General features: G+C 39.3%; 2 protein-coding genes across 4 annotated transcripts in view; both read right to left on the reverse strand.

Annotated features, from left to right (window-relative positions):
- Positions 1–8106: 8106 nt before the first annotated feature.
- Positions 8107–17291, reverse strand: LOC134669659 (uncharacterized). The gene is made up of 3 exons (XM_063527336.1): positions 16408–17291; positions 10529–10610; positions 8107–8238 (listed from the first exon to the last, which is right to left on the reverse strand). The coding sequence occupies exons 1-3, from the start codon at positions 16510–16512 to the stop codon at positions 8120–8122; spliced, it is 306 nt and encodes a 101-aa protein (XP_063383406.1). The 5' UTR covers positions 16513–17291; the 3' UTR covers positions 8107–8119.
- Positions 17292–17968: 677 nt separating this feature from the next.
- The window catches only part of LOC134669641 (heterogeneous nuclear ribonucleoprotein 27C), a 33328-nt gene continuing 25904 nt past the window's right edge, over positions 17969–25392 (reverse strand). The window contains exon 8 of one of the 3 annotated variants that reach the window (XM_063527309.1): positions 17969–22552. In XM_063527309.1, the coding sequence (XP_063383379.1) occupies positions 22403–22552 (150 nt within the window). In that variant the 3' untranslated portion in view covers positions 17969–22402. Of the gene's footprint in view, positions 22553–22646; positions 23139–25392 lie in introns of those variants that run through there. The other 2 variants (XM_063527311.1, XM_063527310.1) reach the window with 2 other exon arrangements.

A 25392-nucleotide genomic window follows, 5' to 3' on the forward strand; every position in this document is an offset into this window, starting at 1 on the left:
TGACACGCTGTATTGTTACCAAAGCCTTAGGCGCCCTCATACTCAAGGAGTCGGGCGTAGACCAACGTACGTGACACACTGAACGCGTTCCAAAGCCGGGCGCCTTCGGCGCCCTCATACTCAAAACGTCGGGAGTAGCCCGACGCACGTGGCGCGCTGTAAGCGTTCCAAAGCCGGGCGCCTTCGGCGCCCTCATACTAAAAGAGTCGGACGTAGACCGATGTACGTGACACGCTGTACGCTTGCCAAAGTTGGGTGCCGAAGGCACCCTCATACTAAAAGAGTCGAGCGTAGCCCGACCTATGTGGTGCACTGCACGCGGTCCAAAGCTAGGCGACTTCGACTTTCTCATACTAAAAGAATCTGGCGTAGCCCGACTTACGTGGCGCGCTGCACGCGGTCCAAAGCCAGGCGACTTAGACTTTCTCATACTAAAAGAGACGTACGTGACACGCTGTATGGTTACCAAAGCCACTACACGTTACGAAATTCTTATACTCAAGGAGTCGGGCGTATACCGACGTACGTGACACAATGAACGCGTTCCAAAGCCGGGCGCCTTCGGCGCCCTCATAGTCAAACCTTCGGACGTAACCCGATGTACGTGGCGCGTTTTATGCGTTCCAAAGCCGGGCGCCTTCGGCGCCCTCATACTAAAAGTGTCGGGCGTAGACCGACGTACGTGACATGCTGTACGCGTTCCAAAGCCAGGCGACTTCGACTTTCTCATACTAAAAGGGACGTACGTGACACGCTGTATGGTTACCAAAGTCGGGCGCCTTCGGCGCCCTCATACTCAAGGAGTGGGGCGTAGACCGACGTACGTGACGCACTGAACGCGTTCCAAAGCCGGTCGCTTTCGGCGCCCTCATCCTCAAAACGTCGGGAGTAGCCCGACGCACGTGGCGCGCTGTACGCGTTCCAAAGCCGGGCGCCTTCGGCGCCCTCATACTAAAAGAGTCGGACGTAGACCGACGTACGTGACACGCTGTACGCTTGCCAAAGTTGGGCGCCGAAGGCACCCTCATACTAAAAGAGTCGAGCGTAGCCCGACCTATGTGGCGCACTGCACGCGGTCCAAAGCTAGGCGACTTCGACTTTCTCATACTAAAAGAGTCGGGCAATAAGATAGAATTCTTATCAGAAATTAGCATGCAGGAAATTATAATTGTTATAATTTTTTAAATTAATAAATACAGCGTAATGTACTTTACTATTTTTTATATATTTAGCAGCTTACTGACACAAACCGAATTCCAGGCGGACGAAGCCGCGGGCACAGCTAGTAAATATATATAAATATATGTACATACCCACAACACATCAAGCCTTATTGAGCTTACTGTGGGACTGGGTCGATCTGTGTGAAATTGCCCTATAATATTTATTTATCACATTCAACAACAAGAACCCGACTGTCGGGTACACTGTTCGTAGCGACTACGCGCTACATACGGCGAACCCGTGGCTACGCGCTACGAGCGTAACCCGTAGCACTTAGTGGTAATGAATGTGTTATTATTTATATCTCCATCCAAAAGCTTAAAAAATGTCATGCTTTGCGATATTGTTTCCTTCAGTGGGCACCTGCCTTAAGGATGACTTGTTTTTTGCTAACATAATAATATCACACCTCGGACACTGGCGATCAAATGTATTCATGAAACAAACGCGTTCCTACGCACACAGTCTAAGCTCGTGTAGGTGAACGCGTACCATGTTGTGTGAGTGAGATAAGACCTCAATGACTCAAAACTCATTGCGCGAATTAGGAAGAAATAAGAATCATACTTATTAGTTATTATGCTGTAAGGTGGGTAATCTAAGCTCGATTTATACAATAGTTTCCTATTTTGAATCAGTATTAAACGAAGTAACAAAATTTTTGTAAGGAAATTCAGGCCACCAAAATATTACGTAAGTTGAAAACATGTTCACATAGATATTGTGTTGTTTTCAGTGTGATCTGATAGGTTTTGTCAATATTTGTTTAATATTTGAATATTTTACGTGGCCTCCGCTCTGCGCACCGCGTGAACCGCGTCGTCGCGTCCTTGCCAGCCGGTAACTGTGAGGTAACCGAGAGCGGGTGGGCGGCACTTTCAACGGGAGGCAGGGAGTGTCCATACTGTACGATAGTACTCTTTATTATACTGTGATAATATCGTCTGTAGGTCAGCATAATCAAAGAGAATAGATAGTATATTAGAGGGGTCCTGTCATAGTAAATTTTGTAGTCACTTTAAATTTACTGCCATCTATCGACACACGACTAAAATGAATTTAGTTAAGACTATAAACGTGCCTTCGTATTTAACTACTTTCCAAGAATACATGCCCGATTCGAACTTTAAGATACGTCACTTAATAGATCTAGAAACGATACATGCGAGCGCATACCTAGTTATAGGTCAATATATGTATACAGTCCACATCGATATTCAAGTAGTAGTAGTATAGAATAAAATAAGCATTGAGAGAACACGTTTTTGAGTATAAATTTCCCGGCTCCTCAATAATCAACCTTACCGCCTGGACAATACCTTTGGCCTACTAATTTACTGTGGCTACATCATTTTCTTTGTCAATCCGCCTCTATTTAAAAATTCTCTTTGCCGGTACCTATCTCCTTCGAATTACTCGAAGACTTTCTATTGCTTACTATAGAGGTCTTGCTCCCATTTAAAAGCATTTTGAAAGTTTTTATTTCACCAACCGTCTGACTTAAGCGGCATCTATCCTACCAGCGAGCTACCAGCAGTGAACGGAAAACCAGTTATCCCAATAAAATCACCTCTAGATACTACTTTGGCTTAACAATGTTATATTGTGGCAGGTTGTGCGCGCTACCGCGAGCTGTGCTACCGGGCGTCGCACGCGCACCTACCGGACGAAGCCGCGCCGGCGCCGTGCGAGTGCATCAACTGCCGCCGTCGCCCATGAAACTTCAGCCGTGCTGCCCGTGCTGTCTGTCCTGTGGCGCGGATGTATTATGCGAGTGTATCGGAGACTCCACTCCCGAGGTCGGCAACCTCGTGATCTGACAACTCGTTTTTGACTCGAGTCTCTGACCTACACAGTCACGAAGTGACTTGTCCATGCCTGGGGCCCATTTCTCTAACGATATTATTTTATTAGTGTGTTGTCATGGAAACCGATTTGACAGTTCGTGGACTAATATTTTAGTCTAATACCGTTCGAGAAATGGGCCCCCGAACGATATTAGTCTAATATTTTTAGTGTGTTATATCATGACAACCCAATCAACCCTTACGATAAGACGCAGTTCGTGGAGTCTTAGTCTAATATCGTTCGAGAAATGGGCCTCTGATAGGCCTGAAGCATTAAAACCAAAGCAAGTTATACTTACTATAAAGTTTGCCACAACCAAATCATAACAATATATCAAAAACAACCCAGGTAGGTAGCTACGAAATACACTCAAGTTCATTGTTGTCCACTAAGCTTTGGTGATTGACAAGAGCGATTTCAGAGCTACTCTAAAAGTTCCATAAAACCCCATCTCGGTTCGGTCATCTCGATATCTCTCCTCCCTTGTTATAGTCTTGTTACTACAATCATATAGTATTTTTCCTACTTATTTTGTTTGTTACTTACGTGTTTAGTCGGCTAGATTTTCGTAACTAAATTTGCATTCTTACGCATATTTCACTATTTTGAAAGCAGTTTAACCTTAGGGGTCATCCATTAATTACATCACACGTTTAGGGGGGGGGGGGGGGAGGGGGTCAAGAAAATGTGACATATTGTGACATGGGGGAGGGGGGAGACACAAACTTTGTGACTCTGTGAATTTATTTAAATTATTTTATTCGCTGATCATTTAAATAACAAGTTTTTAAAACGATAATCGTTTTTATCCGTTTAATTTTCTTTCCTAAGCAGTTTTGAGTTATAAAATTACTAATATTTATATCGTCAAAAATATTTTGATAAAATATTAATAATACTTAGGTACTTACTTAATTCGATTTGGCGATTTCGTAGAAAAAATGAGGGGGAGGGGCCAAAAAACCTAGAAATTCGTGTGACGTAATTAATGGTTGACCCCTTATACCTCTTTTTTTCCTACTGATTGATGCATTTTTGGCGTCGAAAGGGTTGTACCATTTCGTGGCACTTTCTTCTTCCTTTGTTTTTATGTTTGTGGTTACGCAGTATTATACATACCGTCTTTATAAGGGCACACGGGGCCCGTGCCCAGGGCCTCCATCCTACGGGGGTCCCGAAGGGCAGACAGTAACAGTATACCTATTTGATTACCCATAATAAGTAGAAGATTATAGTATTTTTTATTTTATTTAATTAGCATTCTTTAGGTACTTTCCAAACGGGCCCCAAATTCTTATGTGCCCAAGGGCCACAGCATAGTTTAAGAAGACCCTGGTTACGTATCACCACAGGGCGGACACGCCATACATCGAAAATCATTTGCGTTTATATGTGTGCACGGCACGTCTGTACACGCGTCATTGTGTGAGTAAGTGGCTTAGGGCTGACTCGTGCGGCGCGCAGGGAAGGCGAAGCCGAGGTTTGCCGAGGCCGGCCGAAGGACACGACGAGCGGCTCGCTGCGTTGCATAATTCGACCGAAATACTTAAAAAAACAAAATATAGGTTTATGTTTAACAAAATATAGGTTTATGTTTTATTTCGCTCCAATTGTTGAATTGGTTTTGTCAGTTTATAGTCCTGCACGTACTTGGACTTTCAACACGCCATTATTAAACGTACCTTATTGTTGATGCCTATTGATTTTTTATATAACATTTTAAGAAATAATTATGTAAATTATTTCTTAAATTCTTAAAATTAAATTAAAAATCAAACGCGAATGTCCCGCGACCAACAAGTTCTTTTTTGTGAAAAGAGTGTTAAACTAAAAATAAAACATTTACGAGAAATATCTGTGTAGAAGGTCTAGTTACCTTAGGTACTTTAAAGTATCCGTACTACCCGTACATCGCACAATACACCGGCATTTTGAACGTTGCGTCATCGCGTCGCGGCGTCGCTAGCCGAACTGAGCGTACGTCAGGAGTCCGTCAGAACTCAGTCGCGGGGCGAGGTAATCCGAGTCGGGGCGGGGCGGTGCGTGTCCGTTCTGTATGATAATACTATTACTTATTCTGTGGTATCACCGTATTTTTATTGAATTCCATTAACGTCGGGGTATGGTTAGGTACCTACGTTTAAGAAAACTAAATGGCATAGTAATTTTTTTTCCCTATCGCTCTAATATGCAAGAACGAAAGAGACAGAGGCTCGTAGCTATTTTCGTTTTCTTGTTGTTGTTCCCAAAAAAACGTGACGGACTGGAGCTTTTAGTATGGGGTAATTTAATTTTTAAATTTTTAAAAAAGGTACCTACCTAGTATCTACTTAGGTTACCTATTTTACGAACATATTTTTAATATTAATTATAATTGAAAATAATAGTTTTTGTATAGGTAGTTAAGGTAGACGGACCGTCAAGTAGGTAGATATTATTTAAACTGAACAGATGGCACATTTTATAAATAATCTCACGTTTTGGAAAATTAATACTATCAAATCAAATTAATAAATTGTTATGTAGATTATGTTAAATATCTGCATATTTTGCACGTCCAAAATCGCTTCTATAGTTAAGGAAGTAGCGCGCAATATTGTGTGTGGAATAAATCTAATGCCTTAGCTTAAAACTAAATGTCAAATTCAATCTGTCTGTCCATTATTGTAATACTAATAATTGATATTCCTAGAGTAAGTTTACTGTAAACAAACAATGTGGGAATTCTCTTTACATAATTTATTCAGATTATACATAAGAATTTTCGTATTCTATTACTCTATTGCAACAACATGTTTTTACCATTATTAAATTCTAAGCAAAAATAGAATACTTAGAATTAAGAGTAAAATAGTGTAGGCGGCTAACTACTCCATCATGGTCCACAAGAGCTAATCTAACGTAACGTAATCCTGTGTGCTAACTGTTAAACCTCTTTATTATAATGCGTAATATTAAAATATATCTAGGGTAATTTCTATATTATAAATCTCAGCAATCTCTATGCCTGTTTACCTGTGTCCGAAGTCTATTAAATTAATTAAGAACTTTATGATAATGTACATTAAATCTATTTTATATTACATCGATATAAATATAAACATTAATTTTAATTACATGCTTACCGATGTTTTTAAAATTTATTCATACAGTATTTAAATATATTCACAAGGCCTACCTACGCGCGTTGTATAAAATGTAAGTAGTTTAAAATGATTAAAAAATAAAAGGATTATTATAAAATACCGTTTAGTTATTAATACCCGTCGTCGAGGAGTGCAGGCCCGAGAGCCCGCCAGTCTTCTGCCAGTGATTTTAAATAAAACTTATAATTACTTATTACTTTTATTGTAAATAAAAGAAATACACATGAGAACCCAGTGCTTCGTCAGAGGACACATCTGATTTGACCACAAATAATCGATCTGTGGTACCATTTGATTGTGGTCCGTCATAAGACATCGAAAAACGGAACATAGATATTCATTGAAAACTTGATGATGTGTCTTTTTTTATCAATAAATGCATTCCTAGCTTGACCAGTCTATTGGACATGATTTTTAGGCGATTAACTTACGTTAGAACATACATTTCAGACTGATGCAACAATTACAAATAATTTTTAAACCATGGATATGGTTACTTTTAAATCTACAAGTAATATTGATAGAAAAAATACCGATTCATTCAACATTTCTTGGCAACATTAAACGCCCAAAACATTTAAACGTGATGTCATAAAATTATGAACCCACAAAATCCTTATTGCTTCAAAAACATCGCAAAAATAGTGTCTGCTTACAGGAAATATCTTTATGTAACAATTCTAAATTATGCAAGATTCGGTATGTGCTTATACATTCACTAGTTAGAGTCATCCGATCCACGCTACACAAATGTATGTATGTCCAAAAGAAACTAAACTAACTTAAAAATACGAGACATGAAGTATATAAGATCAGGCTTCAATAGGGCGTATTCTAAACATTTGCACAATTTCTACACAATTTCATGAAATATTTATGGTTCAGCGCAGAATCAACACTGGGTAGGTACATTTTCATCAACAGACAAGACTCGTCAAAATAATTTAGTTTGCATTGAATGTTCTTATATACTCCCGCCCATTTAAACAACATTTACAAACACAATGATTGCCTTCATTGAAAGTAAGGTATAATAATATTATTTTACAAGTTTAGTAAATTGACAACTGCCTTTCATATAGGATACTAAAAGTACATGTGAATGAAACCAGATAAATTTGAAATAACCGTTAACATTTCTATGGACTAAACATGGGCAATATCGAATAAACAGTTAAACATAACGTAGACATCAATTTGTCCCGAAAAGCACAATTGATGCAAACTTTTACTTGATTTGTTCATACTTTAGTCTAAAGTGTAGTGTAGACGATCGTGGACTGTCGCGTCTCCATACAAACGCACCTAGTCCCCATTTTCCTCCCAGGATATTTGATATTGTGGATAATATTTTTACACAATTTATTGTATAGGTTGTATAAACCATAGCTAAAACTCGAAAAAGTCTAAAGGGCTATCGTGATTATGTAATATAAGTATTTTCTATAATTTTAATATCCAATTCATATCCAAAGAGGAAAGAAAATACTACGTTTGTTTGAAGAAGCGGTCAGGTCATGGCTTCGTCCCCTTTCGCCTTAATTATGGAACTAGTGATCTTAAGCTGGAGTCTCCAAACTAGTCTGCGAAAAAAAGTGGAGATCTGGCCAGGGCCTTTGCATAAAAAGTTAGGAGACCCCTAGTCTAAGAGCGTCCGCTAGCTGGCGTTGGTGCACGGAGCTGGCGCACGTGCGCGCGTGTTATTGTAGGTAAGATTTGTAGGTTAAATCCACCGCACGCTCCAGCGCTTATCTTTCGTAAACCCGCCCGCGTCGTGCACCCGCGGTAGATAGCGGACACCCTAATAAGAATGCTAAACGAAGTTTTGCAAGCAGTTGTCAGCTGATTGTATACATATGGGTACCCGCTGATGCTCGACGCCTCGGTGGGAAGGTCACTCATTAACGCCGATAGGGATGGTAAGACGCGGCAGTGGAGCCCGAGCTCGCGCCGTGGTAGCCGCGCTTCGAAGACCGCTGGTAGCCATCCCCGGAGCCCCCAGTATACTCGTAATCGTCACCTACACGTAACACCAGGTCAACGAAAGTCTAGGGCGTGAAAATATCAATTTCATAAAGCGATTGTAATGGGTTTGAAAACTACACTTGCTACAGAGGGCGCCACTGGTATTAGATATTAAAATTATAGTTCGTTTACCCACAGACTGCTTCCAACTGTCATGACCACAAAAAGTCTAGGCATGTTGCTGTTTGTATCAATTTGCTATATCCGCTGACATGTATTTTTCCTTAAACGATTGCTGCTTTTGTACTAACTTTTTCCTAGAATCATTGTTGGCCTGTTGGGCCATTTTTAATGTTGGGTCATTTCTCGAACGATATTAGACTAATATTATTAGTCCACGAACTGTCAAGTCGTATGGGTTACCATGGTAACACACTAATAATATTAGACTAATTCCGTTCGAGAAATTGGCCCGTGGACAATAAAACAATGTTTTAGTGGTTACAAAATCGGCCCGCATGACAAAACGCCAATTAAGATAAATTAGCAATAACGTTCACACAGGAGTTTAAAAAGGTTTTTTTCACATATGTAAAGTACCTTAATTATGTTTAGGTATTATAATCATTTTGTGGCTTCAGTAGCGCCCTCTGTAGCTGCTAGTTATTAACCCGATGAGTTGTAGCGAAATAAAAGAAAAACTTACCGCACCACGCACCAATCCGAGCATTCAGTTTAACCTTTTTTTTACTATTATTCTAAACATAGGTACCTACGGCTACAAACTACATGCCACCATATTTTACATACTTACAATGCTAATATTCAAATGTATTCAGCATTGATTTCACCTTAATCTCGTATTAGATAGATACCACTTTATAATTGTAAAATAGCGCTCAATAGAAGTGTGAGCATAATTATTATTCATAAACGCGCGTTTTTATCTGTATTTTTTTCTTATTATGTATTTGTAAGAAATAGATAAAATATAATTTAACATTTAACTAATCAAGCCCGTAAAGTTTCACGAATAAGGGGGAATAATATGTAGGTAGGTATTATACACATATTTTGACGTAAGTAATATGCTTGTTAGATCTTCAGTAAACATTTTTACATTTCCACCACTTCTGTTAAACGCTATTAGAGTTGTTGCAGTTTGTTTAAACTATCATGTAGGTACAGCCAGCGTCAAATAGATAGTGACGGTCACAGTGGCCAAATATACCGGAACACATCCTTATTTCTATGGTAACAAAGGTGTGTTACGATAAAGGATGTTGCGGATGCAGATTTTTTGACATCCGCGGATGCGGATATTTAAAGCCTGGAGTTTTAGCATTTTTTATTTAAAAAAACGAAACGTTTAGTATTTGAGCAAGAATATAGATGCGTTTTATTTAATACACAGTAGCTTGGCCGACTTTTCGGGATCTAGACGATTTCGTTATACCACGTGTCCCAAAATTCAACGATAAGCTGGCACCAGAACATGGACCTGCTCATGACTACTCGAGGAAAAAAAAATATCTTAATTTATTATAGAATTACAAGAAAAAACAAAAATCGACAGCCCTATAATTCCTTCCAATTCCGTCTACAATTTTTTTTTTATTATGTTTCCTCGAGTAGTCATGAGCAGGTCCATCTTCTGGTGCCAGCTTAGTTATCGTTGAATTTTGGGACACGTTGTATATGTATAATGACGAAATTACCTAGCACTTACGCCGCCGTTATTAGCGTTCCTGTTACCGACTTGGTCGACATCCGCATCATGCGGATGCTCCGCATCGATTTTATGCGGATGCGGATGTTGAAAATAATGCGGATGTTCCGCGGATGCGAATATCCGTAACATCCCTGGTTATATATTCGTCCACTTTGTCCGTCACTATCCATTTGAGGCAAACTGTACAGCCACCGGCAATAATATGTTACGCTTCGAAGGCCGCAAAAATATATGACACGCTCTTATGCCTCTACATCTACAACAAAAGGATATGATGTCACGATCCGCAGTATTGAGGGACCGACTGAAGAAGATGCCTCTACAAATAAGATCGTGTCAGATATCTTTCTGCGGCCTTCGTGTTGTGTAACATATTATTGCAAGTGACTGTACCTACTTAGTATAAATAGATACACTAGCTAATACCTACTACTACTACAGAGTTATCGCTTAACTCACGACCCGATTGTCAGTTATTTCCTAGGCAGATTGCGAGTGAAGGAGGTTACACTTGACGTTGACACGTCCAGCTAGGGATTCTAGGGCATCGACTGAGTTAAACGGTTGACTTGTAAAGTTAGATGGATAGGGGAATAAGGAAAGGGTAGGTAACCTGATGCGGACGCAGAGATGTCGGAGACGTTACAAAACGACTGTTGGGGGGACACCATGGCACCACAGTATATCATGGGCACCTGTTAACAGTAGCACAGTCAGCAGCAGAAGTGGCTATAAGCAGGCGAAGTGTACAAAACGATTTTAAACATAACTGGGTTAATAACCGTCATTTTGAAGACTTCTGCTTCGTTACTTTTGTTGCTGACCGTAGAGGACTTAAGGCAATTAAGTCCTCTACGGTCTTACTTAGAGCAATAGGGGGGGAAATACTAAATTTGTAACACGGGGGACCTAAATACTAGGTACTGAGGTCCAGCCGGCCTAACTCTTCTACAATCTACATAATCTTTCTGACTATCCCATTCCCAACCTATGGCCTATCTATCCCAACTATTCCCAAAGGAGAAGAAAATTAAGAGCTAGATGCAAGTTATATAAAAATCTTTGAATTCTACTTTTTATAATCAACCTAACCTTTGGATGGTGGTCTAAACTGCCCCTGCTAGGTTGTATGCTTGTTTTTTTTAGATATTCCCTAAGCCGGCACTGAGATTACCTACAAGCCCAAAGAATCCTAGACATTTGAGGATGTAATACAGTAAAATTATACATTTTGCGTTTGCGTCAAATCCGGTAGTTCTGATTTTTAACAGGCTTGTTTATGATGTTGGCCCAATGAATAATCCAAGTTTGTGACCTCGAGCGCCGAACGCAACTTTGTCAAAAATCGAATAAACCGCAATTTTTAGGGTTCCGTACCTCAAAAGGAAAAAACGGAACCCTTATAGGATCACTCGTGCGTCTGTCTGTCCGTCTGTCACAGCCAATTTGCTCCGAAACTACCGGACCAATTAAGTTGAAATTTGGTACACATATGTAAGTCTGTGACCCAAAGACGGATATGTAACGTCAACAAATGAATTTTAAACATAGGGGCTACTTTTGGGAGGTAAACGATAAAATTAAAAAACAAAGTTTTGAAAACTATATCGTGTTACATATCAAACGAAAGAGCTAATTTTGGGAATTTCAATTATATTTTTGTTATAAATTTAGGATAAAAATTTTAGAAGTTATTCAAGAAAATAGACAAAAAATTACCATTCCCCCCCCTCTATCTCCGAAACTACTGGGTCTAAAATTCTGAAAAAATACACAAAATAGTCCTTTACCTAAAGATGACAGGAAAACCTATTAGAAATCTAGAGTCAAGCGTGAGTCAGATTTAAGAACATGAATGCGGTTAACGGTTTTTTAGGGACACAGCCGCAATGGTTTAAGTGAAACGTGATGTAGACAGCTATTGCGAAGGCCATAGGCCGATATCCGCATAAGGCCAAAGGTCCGAAGCGTCCCAAAGTGGCGTTCCTTTAGCTTCAAGCGTGAGTCGGACTGAAGACAAAAAATGCGACTAGGCTGTAACTGGCACATAGCCGCAATGGTACTTTTAGTACAGTCAACAGCAGAAGTTGCTAAGCGGGCGAGGTGTTCAAAATTACCTTGACATGCTCTTATTGTCTTAACTATAAAGTCGCGTCCAGATCATTTTAAACCACTCACCAGCTTAGTTTAGCAACTTCTGTTGCTGACTGTACTGATTGATTAGGTTACTATTGTTACGTGTTTTAAAAAGCACTAGGTATACAGAATGGCTAAAAAATAAACTAAGTGTATTCCCGTTGCCAACGTGCAACCCTGAAATCGCGAGGAAAAATTTGGCTGTTTCATACATTTAGGCTGGTCCGTTTTCTATGGGAGGATACTTATTTTTTTGCGATTTCGGGGTTGGTCCCATACTAAAAGTCGCTCAGTATAATCCCAAAACCTCCCTGGCTACGGAAATACACTTTTATTTTTGGCCATCCTATAGGTATTATCTCTCTTCGGCCTTCGCTTTTAAAACACTTTCGCAAGTTGTAGGAAGCGCGACCCGTCGGACGCTCGAGTTTTCACTGTTTTCAGCTCTACGTTTGGACACTTGTACTATTGTTCGGCATTTAATCTTCAGAGATGTAAAGATATAAGCCACCACGCCAGAAAACTTCATGTTACATCTGGTTTTTGATTGACCCATTCGGGTTTTTCAAGACGTTTCACGTACAAAAAAATTTTGAAAATTATGTGATGTACGGAACCCTTGAAAGGCGAGTCCGACTCGCACTTGACCAGTTTTTTTTTAGATTTGGGCGATTATCACCCTAAAGTACTAGTTTTTAATAGTAACTTCCTAGGGCGTTTTTAAAGTGCTCCGGCGCTCGAGGTCACAAACTTGGATTATTCATTGGGCCAACATCATAAACAAGCCTGCAAAAAATCAGAACTACCGGATTTGACGCAAAAGAGCCAGGTTACAAAATTTGACAAAGTTACTGGATTAATGAAGTTATTTTTGAGCCCATGGTCGCATTATCATGAGATAAACACAGAATAAAGCACCCGTAAGTATCATACAATCAAATGTTGACAAGTTTACAAAATCCCAGTCGTTATGCTCTTGCTAGTTGGACGCGGGTCATAATTATTTTGTAATTTTATTTGATCCAAGAATGCTGTGCCCTTGCAGGGTCCATATTATGTACTATATACAGGGTGTCCCAGAATTCGACGTCAAGCCGTAAACGGATGATAGACCAAGTCATAACAGTTATCATAAAAATACAAAAAAAAAATCCAACTCATGTTTTTTAAAAATTATGGTGACTTTAAAAATTCACTAAAAAATCCACACCCTGTAATAGTTCTTTAACTCTTGTTACTACAAATTCCATAATTTATTCTAATGTTTTTATTATTGTGTAATCTTGAATAATTACATAGGCCAAGAAATAAGAAGTTATAGAGGGAAATGCTAGGAACACAATTTTTGACTCCGTAACTTTGTTTGGACTAGTTAGGAGGTGAACATATCAAAAGTCCCCGGCCGTAGCCTCGGTGCTGGGGGGGAGAGGGGGGAAAGAAGGTCTCATTTTTCGGTTTTTCACTAATATCTTGGAAACTATGCGTCTTAGCGACATGACTACTGAGACAAACCAAAAGCTGATAAAAATTGTTACAAGTTTTATTCAGTCAAGTTTTTCGATATCTTGAATAGTTTTTGAGATATCCGCTCTTGAAAGTTTATTTAGGGCTTTAAATTTTATCTTGATATCTACATTAGTGAAGCTGCTAGGCCGTGTTTGGTATCATTTTCGTATAAATCGGGGATGCTGAATTCATTTTTGGTATCACATTGACACCATTCCTAAGAAAAAACATATAAACTTTAAACAAATAACTTTTTTTTTTAATTCCTCTTCACGCTTAAACCGCTCCACCGATTTAATTGTAATTTGGTATACAGATATTTCGAGTCCCAAGACAGGACATAAGATACTTTTTATCTCAATAATCATCCTTTAAAGTTGTGAAATGGAGTATGGGGGAAATTCAACTTCATTGACGAAACTGAATTCCTGAGGTTCATACTGCTTAAGGTAAGGTTTGAAGTCATGTTAGGTATCATTTTCATCTAAATCACAGATGTATACCATCCTAAATTTCACCTAAACCGGTTCAGCGGTTACTGACTCCCCATACAAACTTCCACCCCACTTTTCACATCCTCAAAAGATGCTTTTGGTTATAAAAACTATCCTATGTCCTGTGTCGAGACTGAAACTATTTCTGTACCAAATTTAAACGAAATTGGTTCAGCGGTTTAAGCGTGAAGAGGGATTTTAAAAAAAATATATTTTTTTAATTTTGTTTTTACTTCGGAATAGTGTCAATGTGATACCATAAATGAATTCAGCACCCCCGATTTATACGAAAATGATGCCAAACATGGCCTAACAGCATCACTGATGTAGATATCAAGATAACATTAAAATCCCTAAATAAACTTTCAAGAGCGTCTATCTCAAAAACTATTCAAGATATCGAAAAACTTGACTAGATAAAACTTGTAACTAATTTTATGAGCTTTCGGTTTGTCTTAGTAGTAATGTCGCTAAGATGCAAAGTTTCCAAGATATCAATGAAAAACCGAAAAATTCGACCTTCTTACCCCCCTCTACCCCGCAGCACCGGGGCTACAGCCAGGGACTTTTGATATGTTCACCTCCTAACTAGTCTAAACAAAGTTACGGAGTCAAAAATTGTGTTCCTAGCATTTCCCTCTACAACGTTTTTTGAGCATTCATTTCCTGACCTAACAGGGTTTGGATTTTTTAGTGAATTTTTAAAGTGACCATAATTTTTAAAGAACATGAGTTGGATTTTTTTTTGTATTTTTATGATAACAGTTATGACTTGGTCTATCATCCGTTTACGGCTTGACGTCGAACTCTGGGACACCCTGTATGTACTATCATAGAGTAATGTAAAGAGTGGTAACTCCATTCATCAGTTTTCTTCCCAAAACGCGCGTTATTTCATAGTCGACATCTGTGATACCATAAATATGGTAGACTGTGGAAAAGGACTCATCACGGTTAACATCTTTTATATTTTTACCTGTGGTCTGACTATAAATAATTTCTATTCTATTTCAAAAGAGCTGTCAAAATGTATCCTGTGTTTATCCCTTGACAAACCAGGGGCCCGTCTTATTAATGCAAGTAACTTGTGATTCGAGGGCACAGTCCAAAATCTTTCGTAAAGACAGTAGCGAGACTTACCATTGACTACACCTACATCTTGATTAAGTAACAATTTGTAAAAGTACTGCAAAGCCTAAACGAATAAATCAAGAGCACTGATAATGTATCACGTTCCTTCGAAATTGAATTTCTCACGCTATCTACGCACACGCCGCCGGCGTGATCTGGCCTTTAAGCGAATAACAAAATGGATTAACCCTTTATAAGGCATAAGGGTGTCAGGAATTATGCAAAATTGAACTTTATCACTTTGAAATAAAGTTCAAAATCAGGTGGGAAATATATTCCCTCTGCCTTATAAAGGCTTAAAACAAGACCTACATTAGTGGCGCCATCTGGCAGTAGCCTTCATACTAATTACCTAATTAGGAAGAACGCGATTTTATAGACATGTCACCTCACTTGATTTATTCGTCGATAATGCAAAGACGTATGATCCATCATATTGATAATGAACATATTTATAGTATTTTGCTTGTATTTCAAGCTAAGCTTTATGAATCTACCATCGCTCACACGGTTAACTGACAATTCGCAACCCTTATTACAAGATAAGGAGGCCAATTCGAACTAACATTCTGATTTCAATTGTTCGTACGTATCTAAGGGCCACCCCACATCTAGCGTTCCTCGAGCGTCGGCGTCTGGTCAGCGCTATGGAAAATGACGTCGCTGCACAGTTGCGTCGAGCAGCGGCCATAGAGTTGTAGACGCCGACGCTCGAGGGACGCTAGATGTGGGGTGGCCTTAAGACGTACGGGCGAATGATAACAAAAAGTAGAAAAACTCACTGTATCGGACGAGACTCGAACTCGCGTCTCCGAGATACCAGCCTGCCGCTCTACTGACTGACATGCAACTCCGGTAGCCGTATAAGTGTAATACCTACTCTTACGGCAGATGTCGCTAGGCGCCTACTTAAGGTGAATATGAAGGATACGATGAAAATATTCGTTGTCAACAGGTAAGTCTCGGTAGCTCATTCAGTGGAGCGGCGGGCTGGTATCCCGGTATCGCGAGTTCGAGTCGAATCCGATCAGTTTTCCACTTTTCTATTTCTAAGCATTATGTTGTCTTTTGCGGACGTTTCTGCTTAATACATAATTAATTTAAAATGATATCATTTTGATATAGCAATGTAAGTTGAAATAGGCCTCAAGTTCCGATGGTCAGTCACGTGTGTTCGTGTGTAGTTAGTACTCGTACATTGATATACGAGTACGTGGCTATCCACCTGGGGCGGCGTGCCGTCGCTCATCTGCACGGCCATGAACTTGGGGCTGCCGGCCGCGACGCCCGAGCCCTCGCCCTCTGTGCACACAGCTGACAAGTTAATCATACTAGCTACTTTATTCAATGGTTTCACTCTTTTTTTTTCATAATATAGAATACTAGTAAAAGAAAAGATCGTTTGTGAAAATAGGAGTAGTCTTTCTAAGCTAACTTTGATCGACTTGAACAGAAAAAAGTGAGGGAGTGTTATAAAGTCATATTATCATAGAAATTTGACATTGATGAAATTACCACACTTTGTCCTTGCAAGTGACACGCAGAGTTAACTTGATCTGACTATGCCTGGCTTTTACATGGTGTTCGGAGGGTGGAAAGTGGAGCCTTCTCCAATGTCGCTTACGAACGCTTCTATAATGGCCCTTTTGAAAATGCTTACGAAGCAAAGTTTAGAACTGTTGATGGTGAAACCTAGTGGTTTAAAAAATTATCAATCTCAAACTAAAACTTTGCTTTCTAAGCATCTCAGAAAAATCAAAGTTTAGCGTTACTAAGCGACATTCTGTTAACCTTCTCAGAAGAGTAAGTACTTAAGCCCATAAAATCATCGAAACGTAGAATTATTGACAACACAAACTAGATAAAATACTATTTTCATCGTGGTTTAGTTCTTCACAGGGTGGACGCTTTTTGAAATTCTTAATAGTCTGCGAAAATGCTCTAAAAATTTTTAACGAAATACTCACTATATAATAATTAAATAAGTCTGGAAAAAGGTCCTATTGTCACCAATAGCTTGCTCTCGGTACGTTTTCTTATAAAAAGAAGCGAATTTTAACTCAACAGATCAGGCAGTACTTTTTTTAGCTTACACTTTCCACCCTTAAAGATTTAATCAAGTCTAATAGGAAAATAAGTTTCAACTAAACGATGAGGCTATTTTCTCTGGAAATACTAATTCTTAAGGGTCTCCCCTGATCAATCGACGCGCATTCGGCAAAAGCCGATAGGAAAAACCTTTACGTCTGCGCAATAAGAGCGAAAAAGCCGTCGACGCGTCGGCTGGCGCCGGCCGATGCGAGCCGAGCGACAACATTTTCGCTCTTATTGCGCAGACAAAGCTTTTTCCTATCGTCTTTTGCCGAATGCGCGCCGATATATCTGGGGAGACCCTAAGTGGTTGTTACGAGATTTTACATTTTATACGATTTAAAATTAGATAGCGATATGTATTGTTACACTATGATAAATGATACGACTCTACATATGAAGAAAGGGCGATAGTTGATGAGAATGGAATGTGTTAAGATATGACAAGCGAATTCACAGCAGGAAATGCTAAAAATATGTAAGTAAATAATTATGGAAATAAATATAATACAGTGTTGGAAGTGTTTCTGCTCAGTGGACACCACCTAGCGTTAAGTTATTGGTTTTAGTGGTGTAAGACTATTACGGGATCGCGGAACTCTATGCCCAAATATAAAAACAAAAATTATGATAACCTGCAGTGGCTCGGGGTCAACTAACTACTAAGGGAGGGACTCAAACATTAAAAATGCCAGTTTTATTTTGAATTTTTTGATTTCTTTTAATTATCTACGTTTTATAATGTCCTTAAAGTAGATATATATTTCATCATAAGATATCTCAAATATTTGCAGTGGTAGATAATATTAATATTTTAATTAATCAACCAGTAGTATTATTTAATTCATTAAGATAGAAGAAGCTTAATAATAGGAAACTACGACAAAACTGTTTTTTTTTTCATTACAATTACAAACTACGTACTTATATTTACCAGTTAAATCTAACACTAATATATACCCAAAATACCTAATATGAATAATGCATAATTTCTACTTCAAAAGACCAGTGTTATATTCTGTGATAGCACTTTAATTATTACATCAAATACTTAGTAGCTTACAAGCTTTTCGTCTTAATATTTTAGAGTTTCGGTTAAATTAATAATATTAATAATTAGAACCGTAATTAACTAATTATCATTAGGTAATGTAAAAAGAACAACAAGGGCGTTCTCTCGAGTGAGTCTATCATAATTTTCCTTTTTATATAACGAACATAAAGTAACTTATGTAGGCCGCGGCGCGGCTACTAGGCTGACGCAATGCACTCGTCGCTAGGGCTAGCTATAGTAAGTATGTAGTTACATTAACATTATAACACATCTAGATAATAGTCTTACCATCGTAACATGCTTACATGTGGAGAGGTTGCCGGTCGGCAGGCGACGCTCTCATACATTTTAGGAAATTAATACAAGTCTGTATAAATACAGCCCGCGCAGGGCGGCGTAAATAAACTTATATACTGCCGTAAGTAAATATTACTTTAAATATTGTACATCAGTCGATACTTCACCTAACAATTTTGTAATCTAATCAATCGAGAATTATGTACTTTAATTCACTATTAAGAAATCATAGTTTAAAAATAATCAACATCATTTTTTTAATTAAAACAGAAATAAATAACAACTTGCCCTAAGTTTTTTTATAATAATTAATGTTATAATTAACTGTAAAGCCCGTGCATATTATTTTACGATAAAATGGGTCTCATAATTACATTTATATTTAAATTCTAGTATAAATATGAGGTTGTATATTAATAATACCTGCATTTTAAAATAAGTTTCGAAAAGACTACAGTAAATCGACTTCGCGGGTACATTAAATGCAGAACTAAACAGTCGCGTAGAGGTCAACTTAGTCTCGGCTAACCTAAAGTTAACACTAGGGGTCTCTTGTATAATTAGTCAATTACGATCATAAATATAAGTAGTATAATGAGTCGCGTCGAGCGAGTCGACGGCGAGATATCAAATACCAAAATACACTTTTACACAAACATGTTTCCTTTAGGTATATGTATTATTATACTACAGAATAAACATACACATATAAAAACCGCGTACACTATAATATAAAGTAATACAAACAAGAGTCGAAAGGTTAACTACACAACAGTACTACAGTTAAGCCATGATTAAAATATTATTCCATAAACATTACAAGATACATGTATGTATGTATATGTATAGCAGCCGCTGCGGCGCTCGCGCCGGCGCCGACGCGTGCACGTTTGACAGACGAACCTCGAACGAGTCTTACCGTATTTGTATTTTGCTAACTATTTTTAATTAATAAATTCATCCAATATTTTATGCTCATCTCCTATATAATAATAATAATTAAAAACCCATATAAATAGTCTTCGATTGATTTCCACAATAATTTGCACTAAGTTTAATGTTGAGTAAATCTAAAATTTCTAATACATATTATACTTTATTTTAAATAAATTATACTCTTTATGTTAATTAGAAGATTGCCACGACGGTTCATTACAAACTAAGTTCTTAAATTGTTCCGAAGGTTTGTGAGTGTGGCCGAAGGCCGCTTACGCCTTAGTGCTAATCGTTATCACTGAAATCAACACAATATAAAACTTCTCTATAATCACTTAACTTTTTGTAAGGCATCGTTTCCTAATATTAAACAGATGTGAACAATTTTATCGTATTATATCGGTGGTTGTACATTAGCCTACAGTATCGGTATCGGTACAGAGTACAGTAGGGCGCCACGCCCGCGCGCCGCGCCGAGCGTCAACAAATGCGAGTAAAAGCTGGAGGTACGACCGAAACGAGAGACAGTCACAGGAATGGATAACACAAATTATAATCTAACTAACGTAGGAACAAGAGCAAACGAAACAATACCAAGCCGTACTATATACGTAACCTAGTGGGCAGTTTAGGCACCGACGTTTAGTTAACATTATTTCATTATTGTTATTAAGGTACGAGTCGATTGGCTACATACTGATCGCGTCAGTCGAGTATGTACTATATAGAGCTATAAGAATGTACCAATATGCGAGTTACCTATGAACATCACAATGTAAGGCGTTTTCACTATGTTTTACCGTTAATTTGGGACTACGCACCCCTCGTCGCGCCGCATTACTTATAATTTGCTTATACATCTCACAATACTTCTCATAGATAAATTATAATTTACTTACGGAGCGATCTTACATAACCCTATTCTAAACGATCAAATTATGCATTCATTGTAATCATCAACAATTCGTCTATTTAAAAGTTATAACAAATCCTATCGGGCTCCGCCGCCGAGTGGCGCGAGGACCGCCCGTGGTCGGGACGGCCGAGGCGTGGCTGGTGCGACAGGTGCGGGAGCCGGCGCCCCGCGGTCGCGCTCCGCTCCGTATTACTTAGCTTACCACTAAAATTTTAATCAGTCGATCGGTCAAATGATTGAGCGATATAATACAGTAAAGGACTAACATTAAATTTAATCTAACAATGTTATTTTAAATTATAACTCACTTTGTGTGGAGCGGGGCGACCGCGCGGCCGACCGCGGGTCGCGGAGCCTCGCGTTCTCGGTACGAGCCAGCCCTCGCCCGAGGACGGGACGAGCCGCGTGCAGCGAGCACCGTCGCGTCGGCCGGACGAGCGGCGACGGACCGTACCGCGAACGGGGCCACCGCGAACCACGCGGCCGGCGGGGCCTCTATATACTTTTAAAAATATTTGGCAATCACATAAATTAAAACTTTAAAACTATGTGACGAGAGACTTGATTAAAATTATGCTTTACACACAAGTAAGTATATATATGTATATGTACAGGCGCGGGGACGAGAGGCGGGCCGCTATATCCTAGTGCTTGAGCGTCATCACTTAACAAATACGTCATATTATCATTTACTTTTGCTCATTTTTAACAATTTGGCAGGTAAATTTAATTCATTAAATTATAAAATCCGTATTATCAACTTAAAGTGCGTTAAAAAACTAAAATGCGTACTAGAAAACGAATTAAAATTACGAATATTTATACAGAATTGATCCCTTTACAAAAAAACGGGAAAAATTAAATATTAAAATCACGTTCAGTCATACTATGTTTTGTTAAATATTAACACATAATTATTTCATTACATCCCTACCGTTTCCTAAGTCTAGTGGGTGGTAAATAACCAAAATTCTAATATTAAACATACATACCGATATATATATATACCATATTTATACACAGTTATTAGCTTAAGTTAAGTTGTTTTAGGTCACTTCCCTAAATTGGCCTTGTATAAGAGCGTCTGTCAAACGTCACGCTTGCGGTCGGCGCGGCGCGAGCGCGGCCGCGACCGATAGAGATCCTACCAAATCTACTCACAAATATTAAAAGAAATCATTTAAGAACTACGAAAAAATAAACGACAATCTGAAAAAGTGTAAAGGGGAGGTCCCCTTTACGAAATCCCGTATCCAAAAAAATAAAAGCAAAGTAAAAAAAGTGTATAGTTATACACTGTCGGGTCTGCGAGGGAGGTCGCTTGCGGCCTTCGCGTGTCGCGCGTCGCGCGGATACTTGCAACGTCAATACTCTTACGACATTAGTATACAAGCTTATGTTTAACACATAGTAGCCTGAGGTTTGTTAGACTATGTTAAATTTATTAAAATTAACGTTCTTACTTACGCGTGTGGGTTTGTGTTAATGCAGTCGATAGCGAACTATAACAATAATTAAGTCGCCGCGAGCGGCATTACGAGTTCCGATGCCTCGCATCCAACAGTCAACGAGTTCTGATATCGATTACGTTGCATATGTAAACTTACTCTTTTAAATTTATTGATAATTCGCTCGTAAAATATTATCACTTAATTTAGTATCGAAAAAAATTGACTTTTACAAAAAACTTTTGAGAGCTCGAGTATTGTATAAAAATTAACTCTACATATATCGAACCGTTAAACTACAATATTTCATTTTACATCTAACATGTCGCGGGCGTACTTGGTCGCATAGTTAACTTTAAGAGCAGTATCGGAGGTGTCAGAGGGACCGCGCGTTTTGTAACGTTGCCGAGATGTGGGGTGTGGAGGAGTGAGTGAGTGAGTGTGGTGTGGGGTGTGGTATAGTGAGGGGTGGAGCGGCCTACGCGGCCGGCCACTCCTTGTTAAACTCTTGGTTGAAGTGTTTGGGCGCGTGGTGCGGGTGGTGCACACCTGGCTGCTGCGCGGGCGGCGGCGCGGACGCGTGGTACTCGGAGCTGTAGGCGCGCGCCGAGCCGCCGTACGAGGAGCCCTGCGGGTGCGACCGCAGCGTCACCCCCGGGTGCAGGGGGCGGCTGTCCCCTCCCCCCACACCCGGGCATGGAGGATCGAAATGAGGCCATCGGTTTATCGACTTCCCAAATATTTTATTGTATAAAAATCGAGAGGCCGCATTCTGAGCGCCCCATGATGCTATTATGCTATTTTAATTTAACATGATCTCTTTACATACGATACGGTCGAGTCATCTCTGAACACTTAAAGTACAGCTCTTAAAATTATATTATATAGATTATATTAACTGTTAATGAACCTGTAACAATACGAGAAACATCCAAATTTTACTAATTTGTACTTTAAATGCCAATATACAGGTGTCGAGATGAAACGGAGCGGCGGGTCCGTCTCGCCCGGCTGGGCCGGCCGGTTCGGAACCGGACGCGGGGGTAACAATGTAACATAGTGCGATGCGATGCCTTTTTGATGAGCGTAATCGTCGCAAGAACCGACCCGTCCTCGGGGGAGACCCCTGAGTTTCGCGACTTTCCCTCATCCGAGCCCCGCCCTTATTAATTGTCTTTCGGGATGAGCCAATCTTGGGGGCCCTGATCGACCAACTGGAAAAGAAGAACACTCTGTAAAGTCCCAGTCGCCAATGTGTGAGGCGTTAGCATGTAAGTAGCGCAGCGTGATCATGGCCACAAGCGTGAACCCCGGGGAGGGAAGGGAGGGCGGTGATGAGAGACCTTCAGCGAAACGACTAGTACTCCTGCCGCGCTCCCGGCGGGCGGTGACGCCGCCGGATCAAAAAGACATCGCACGTTAACCTTCTGAAAACATGCAAAGGCGCGTCGTCTGCAAGCACTCACGCACACGGACACGGCACACGGATGCAGGGGTCAAACTAGTGGCTCTATCATGCGCATTCTGCCCGACTCGACTCCATTAACTCCCATGTTCGCTGAATTTCACTCGCTCACCGACATTCTTACACCGTTCATTCACAACACGGAAGTACAACCAAATGGAGCTACTCTCACACTCGCTCGTCATTCACTTTCGGAGGGATGATACGAATGAAAGGAAAATTCGTCACTCATGCACTTCATACATACTAAAAATCACGCCAAATAAATGAGGTAGATGCGGGATAAATCAATGAGTAAGCGAGGGAAAAGTGGATACTATGGGAAAGGATGCAAGCCCCGAGGTACTCGGCAAATAATATCGTAACAAGTAAAGCTGTTCCAACTTGGCTGTACTTTCGTAAGATGCATTTCACCATGGCCTTCGTAAACGCGTTACAATGGAATTTTATCTTGAATATCGAATTGGCTATGCAATTTAATTAATCTTTAATATATTTTTAAATTTAGCTTATAAATTTCACGAAGCGGTATTAAAAATCCATGTTTACATTACTCTAACGTAAGGAAATTTAATTATGTATTTGCCCTTCTGATATTCAAAATAAAAAATATACATAGCATTCCCTCGTATAAATAGGTACTCTAATTAAATGGAAATTCATATTGTAATACAAACGAAATAAAAGCAGAATTTCCAGTCATTTATTTCAAAACCAAAAGTGGAAAATCTTCATTTTACGCAAACAGGGAAAACACTACAGGAAGCAACTCAATCTAAATTCTCATTAAAATCTTCATTCCAAAAACTCAAGTGTTGTCCCTTGATGAATTGGCAAGTAATTTTATACGATGCAATGTCTCTTGAAACTTGAGATTCAGCAGTTTGCCCTATCTATGGAAACCAACACCGGTAACTAGCACTCGCCAAAGCACTGACCTGACTCAAGGAACTTGCTTTCTTTATGACGGTCCAAGCGGTCTTGTCTCTTGCGTTAGATCAGGCCCACACATGCTTGATGGCAAATCCACGCATTATGCCCTCTTTTGGACACATTTGAAAGAGTAGTACCCCAAGACTAGTCGCATGACGTAAAAGAAAAATGTTTGTTATATTGGTTTAATTTTGTTAGATTTACAATCAAATATATCCAAAAGATGAGAGCCGACGACGGCCAAAGCCAGTATTATGTTCTTTGTATACCCCCTAGTACTACGACGTAAAAAGCACAATTCTTGAATCCTTTTCTTATGACCAAGAATATCTGTTAGCCACAGATGTTCTGGGTCATATGGTGTCATGACAACATTAAAGTCTCTACTTCAAACTTTAATGTTGTCATGAATGTTAAAGTTCTTGTCTTGTTTGTTCTGAAAGATAATTATATTAGAAAAAAGCTTTCAAGTCTTTACCAAAAATATAAATTTATGTTTTGACAAAATCCAGGAAATAACGATTTATTGATTGCATCATAATGTACTTATTGTAAGAATTAGTAAAAACTTGAAGGAAGTTCATTAGTTAATATAATCTATTTTAAGTTTATTAGTGCTTCCGAATTTTCGTTTCGTTTGTCGTTGCGGATGAGCCCCAGGCTCCCATGAGTCGTGGCAAAAAACCGGACGAAGCCAGGAAGATACTTAATTTTTTCATTGCATTCAGGGTATAAGCAAACGATAATTCGAAGGTACGAGATATCAATGTTTAAGTGTTATTCGTTAACTTGCTGCGAGAAAATGCCGACAACGTGGTATATGATATTATAAAAATGTGTCATGAGGAGAGGTGACCTAATTTAATTCAAAAGTTTCTATTACTCTCTAGGGTCCTTGGTAGACGAAATGTATTTACTTGTTACTGAACTAGCAAGTTATATAAAGATGGCGGGTAGATATTTTGTGGCTAAAAGTTCTTTTTAAAGTTATAGATTTCTCGACACTTTTTCCCGCGTCTTCGATAATTATACATACAAAATACCCGGCGTATGTACTGTGTATTAGTCGT

This window comes from Cydia fagiglandana, chromosome 12, assembly GCF_963556715.1.
Source record: "Cydia fagiglandana chromosome 12, ilCydFagi1.1, whole genome shotgun sequence".
In the NCBI taxonomy this organism is placed as follows: domain Eukaryota; kingdom Metazoa; phylum Arthropoda; class Insecta; order Lepidoptera; family Tortricidae; genus Cydia; species Cydia fagiglandana.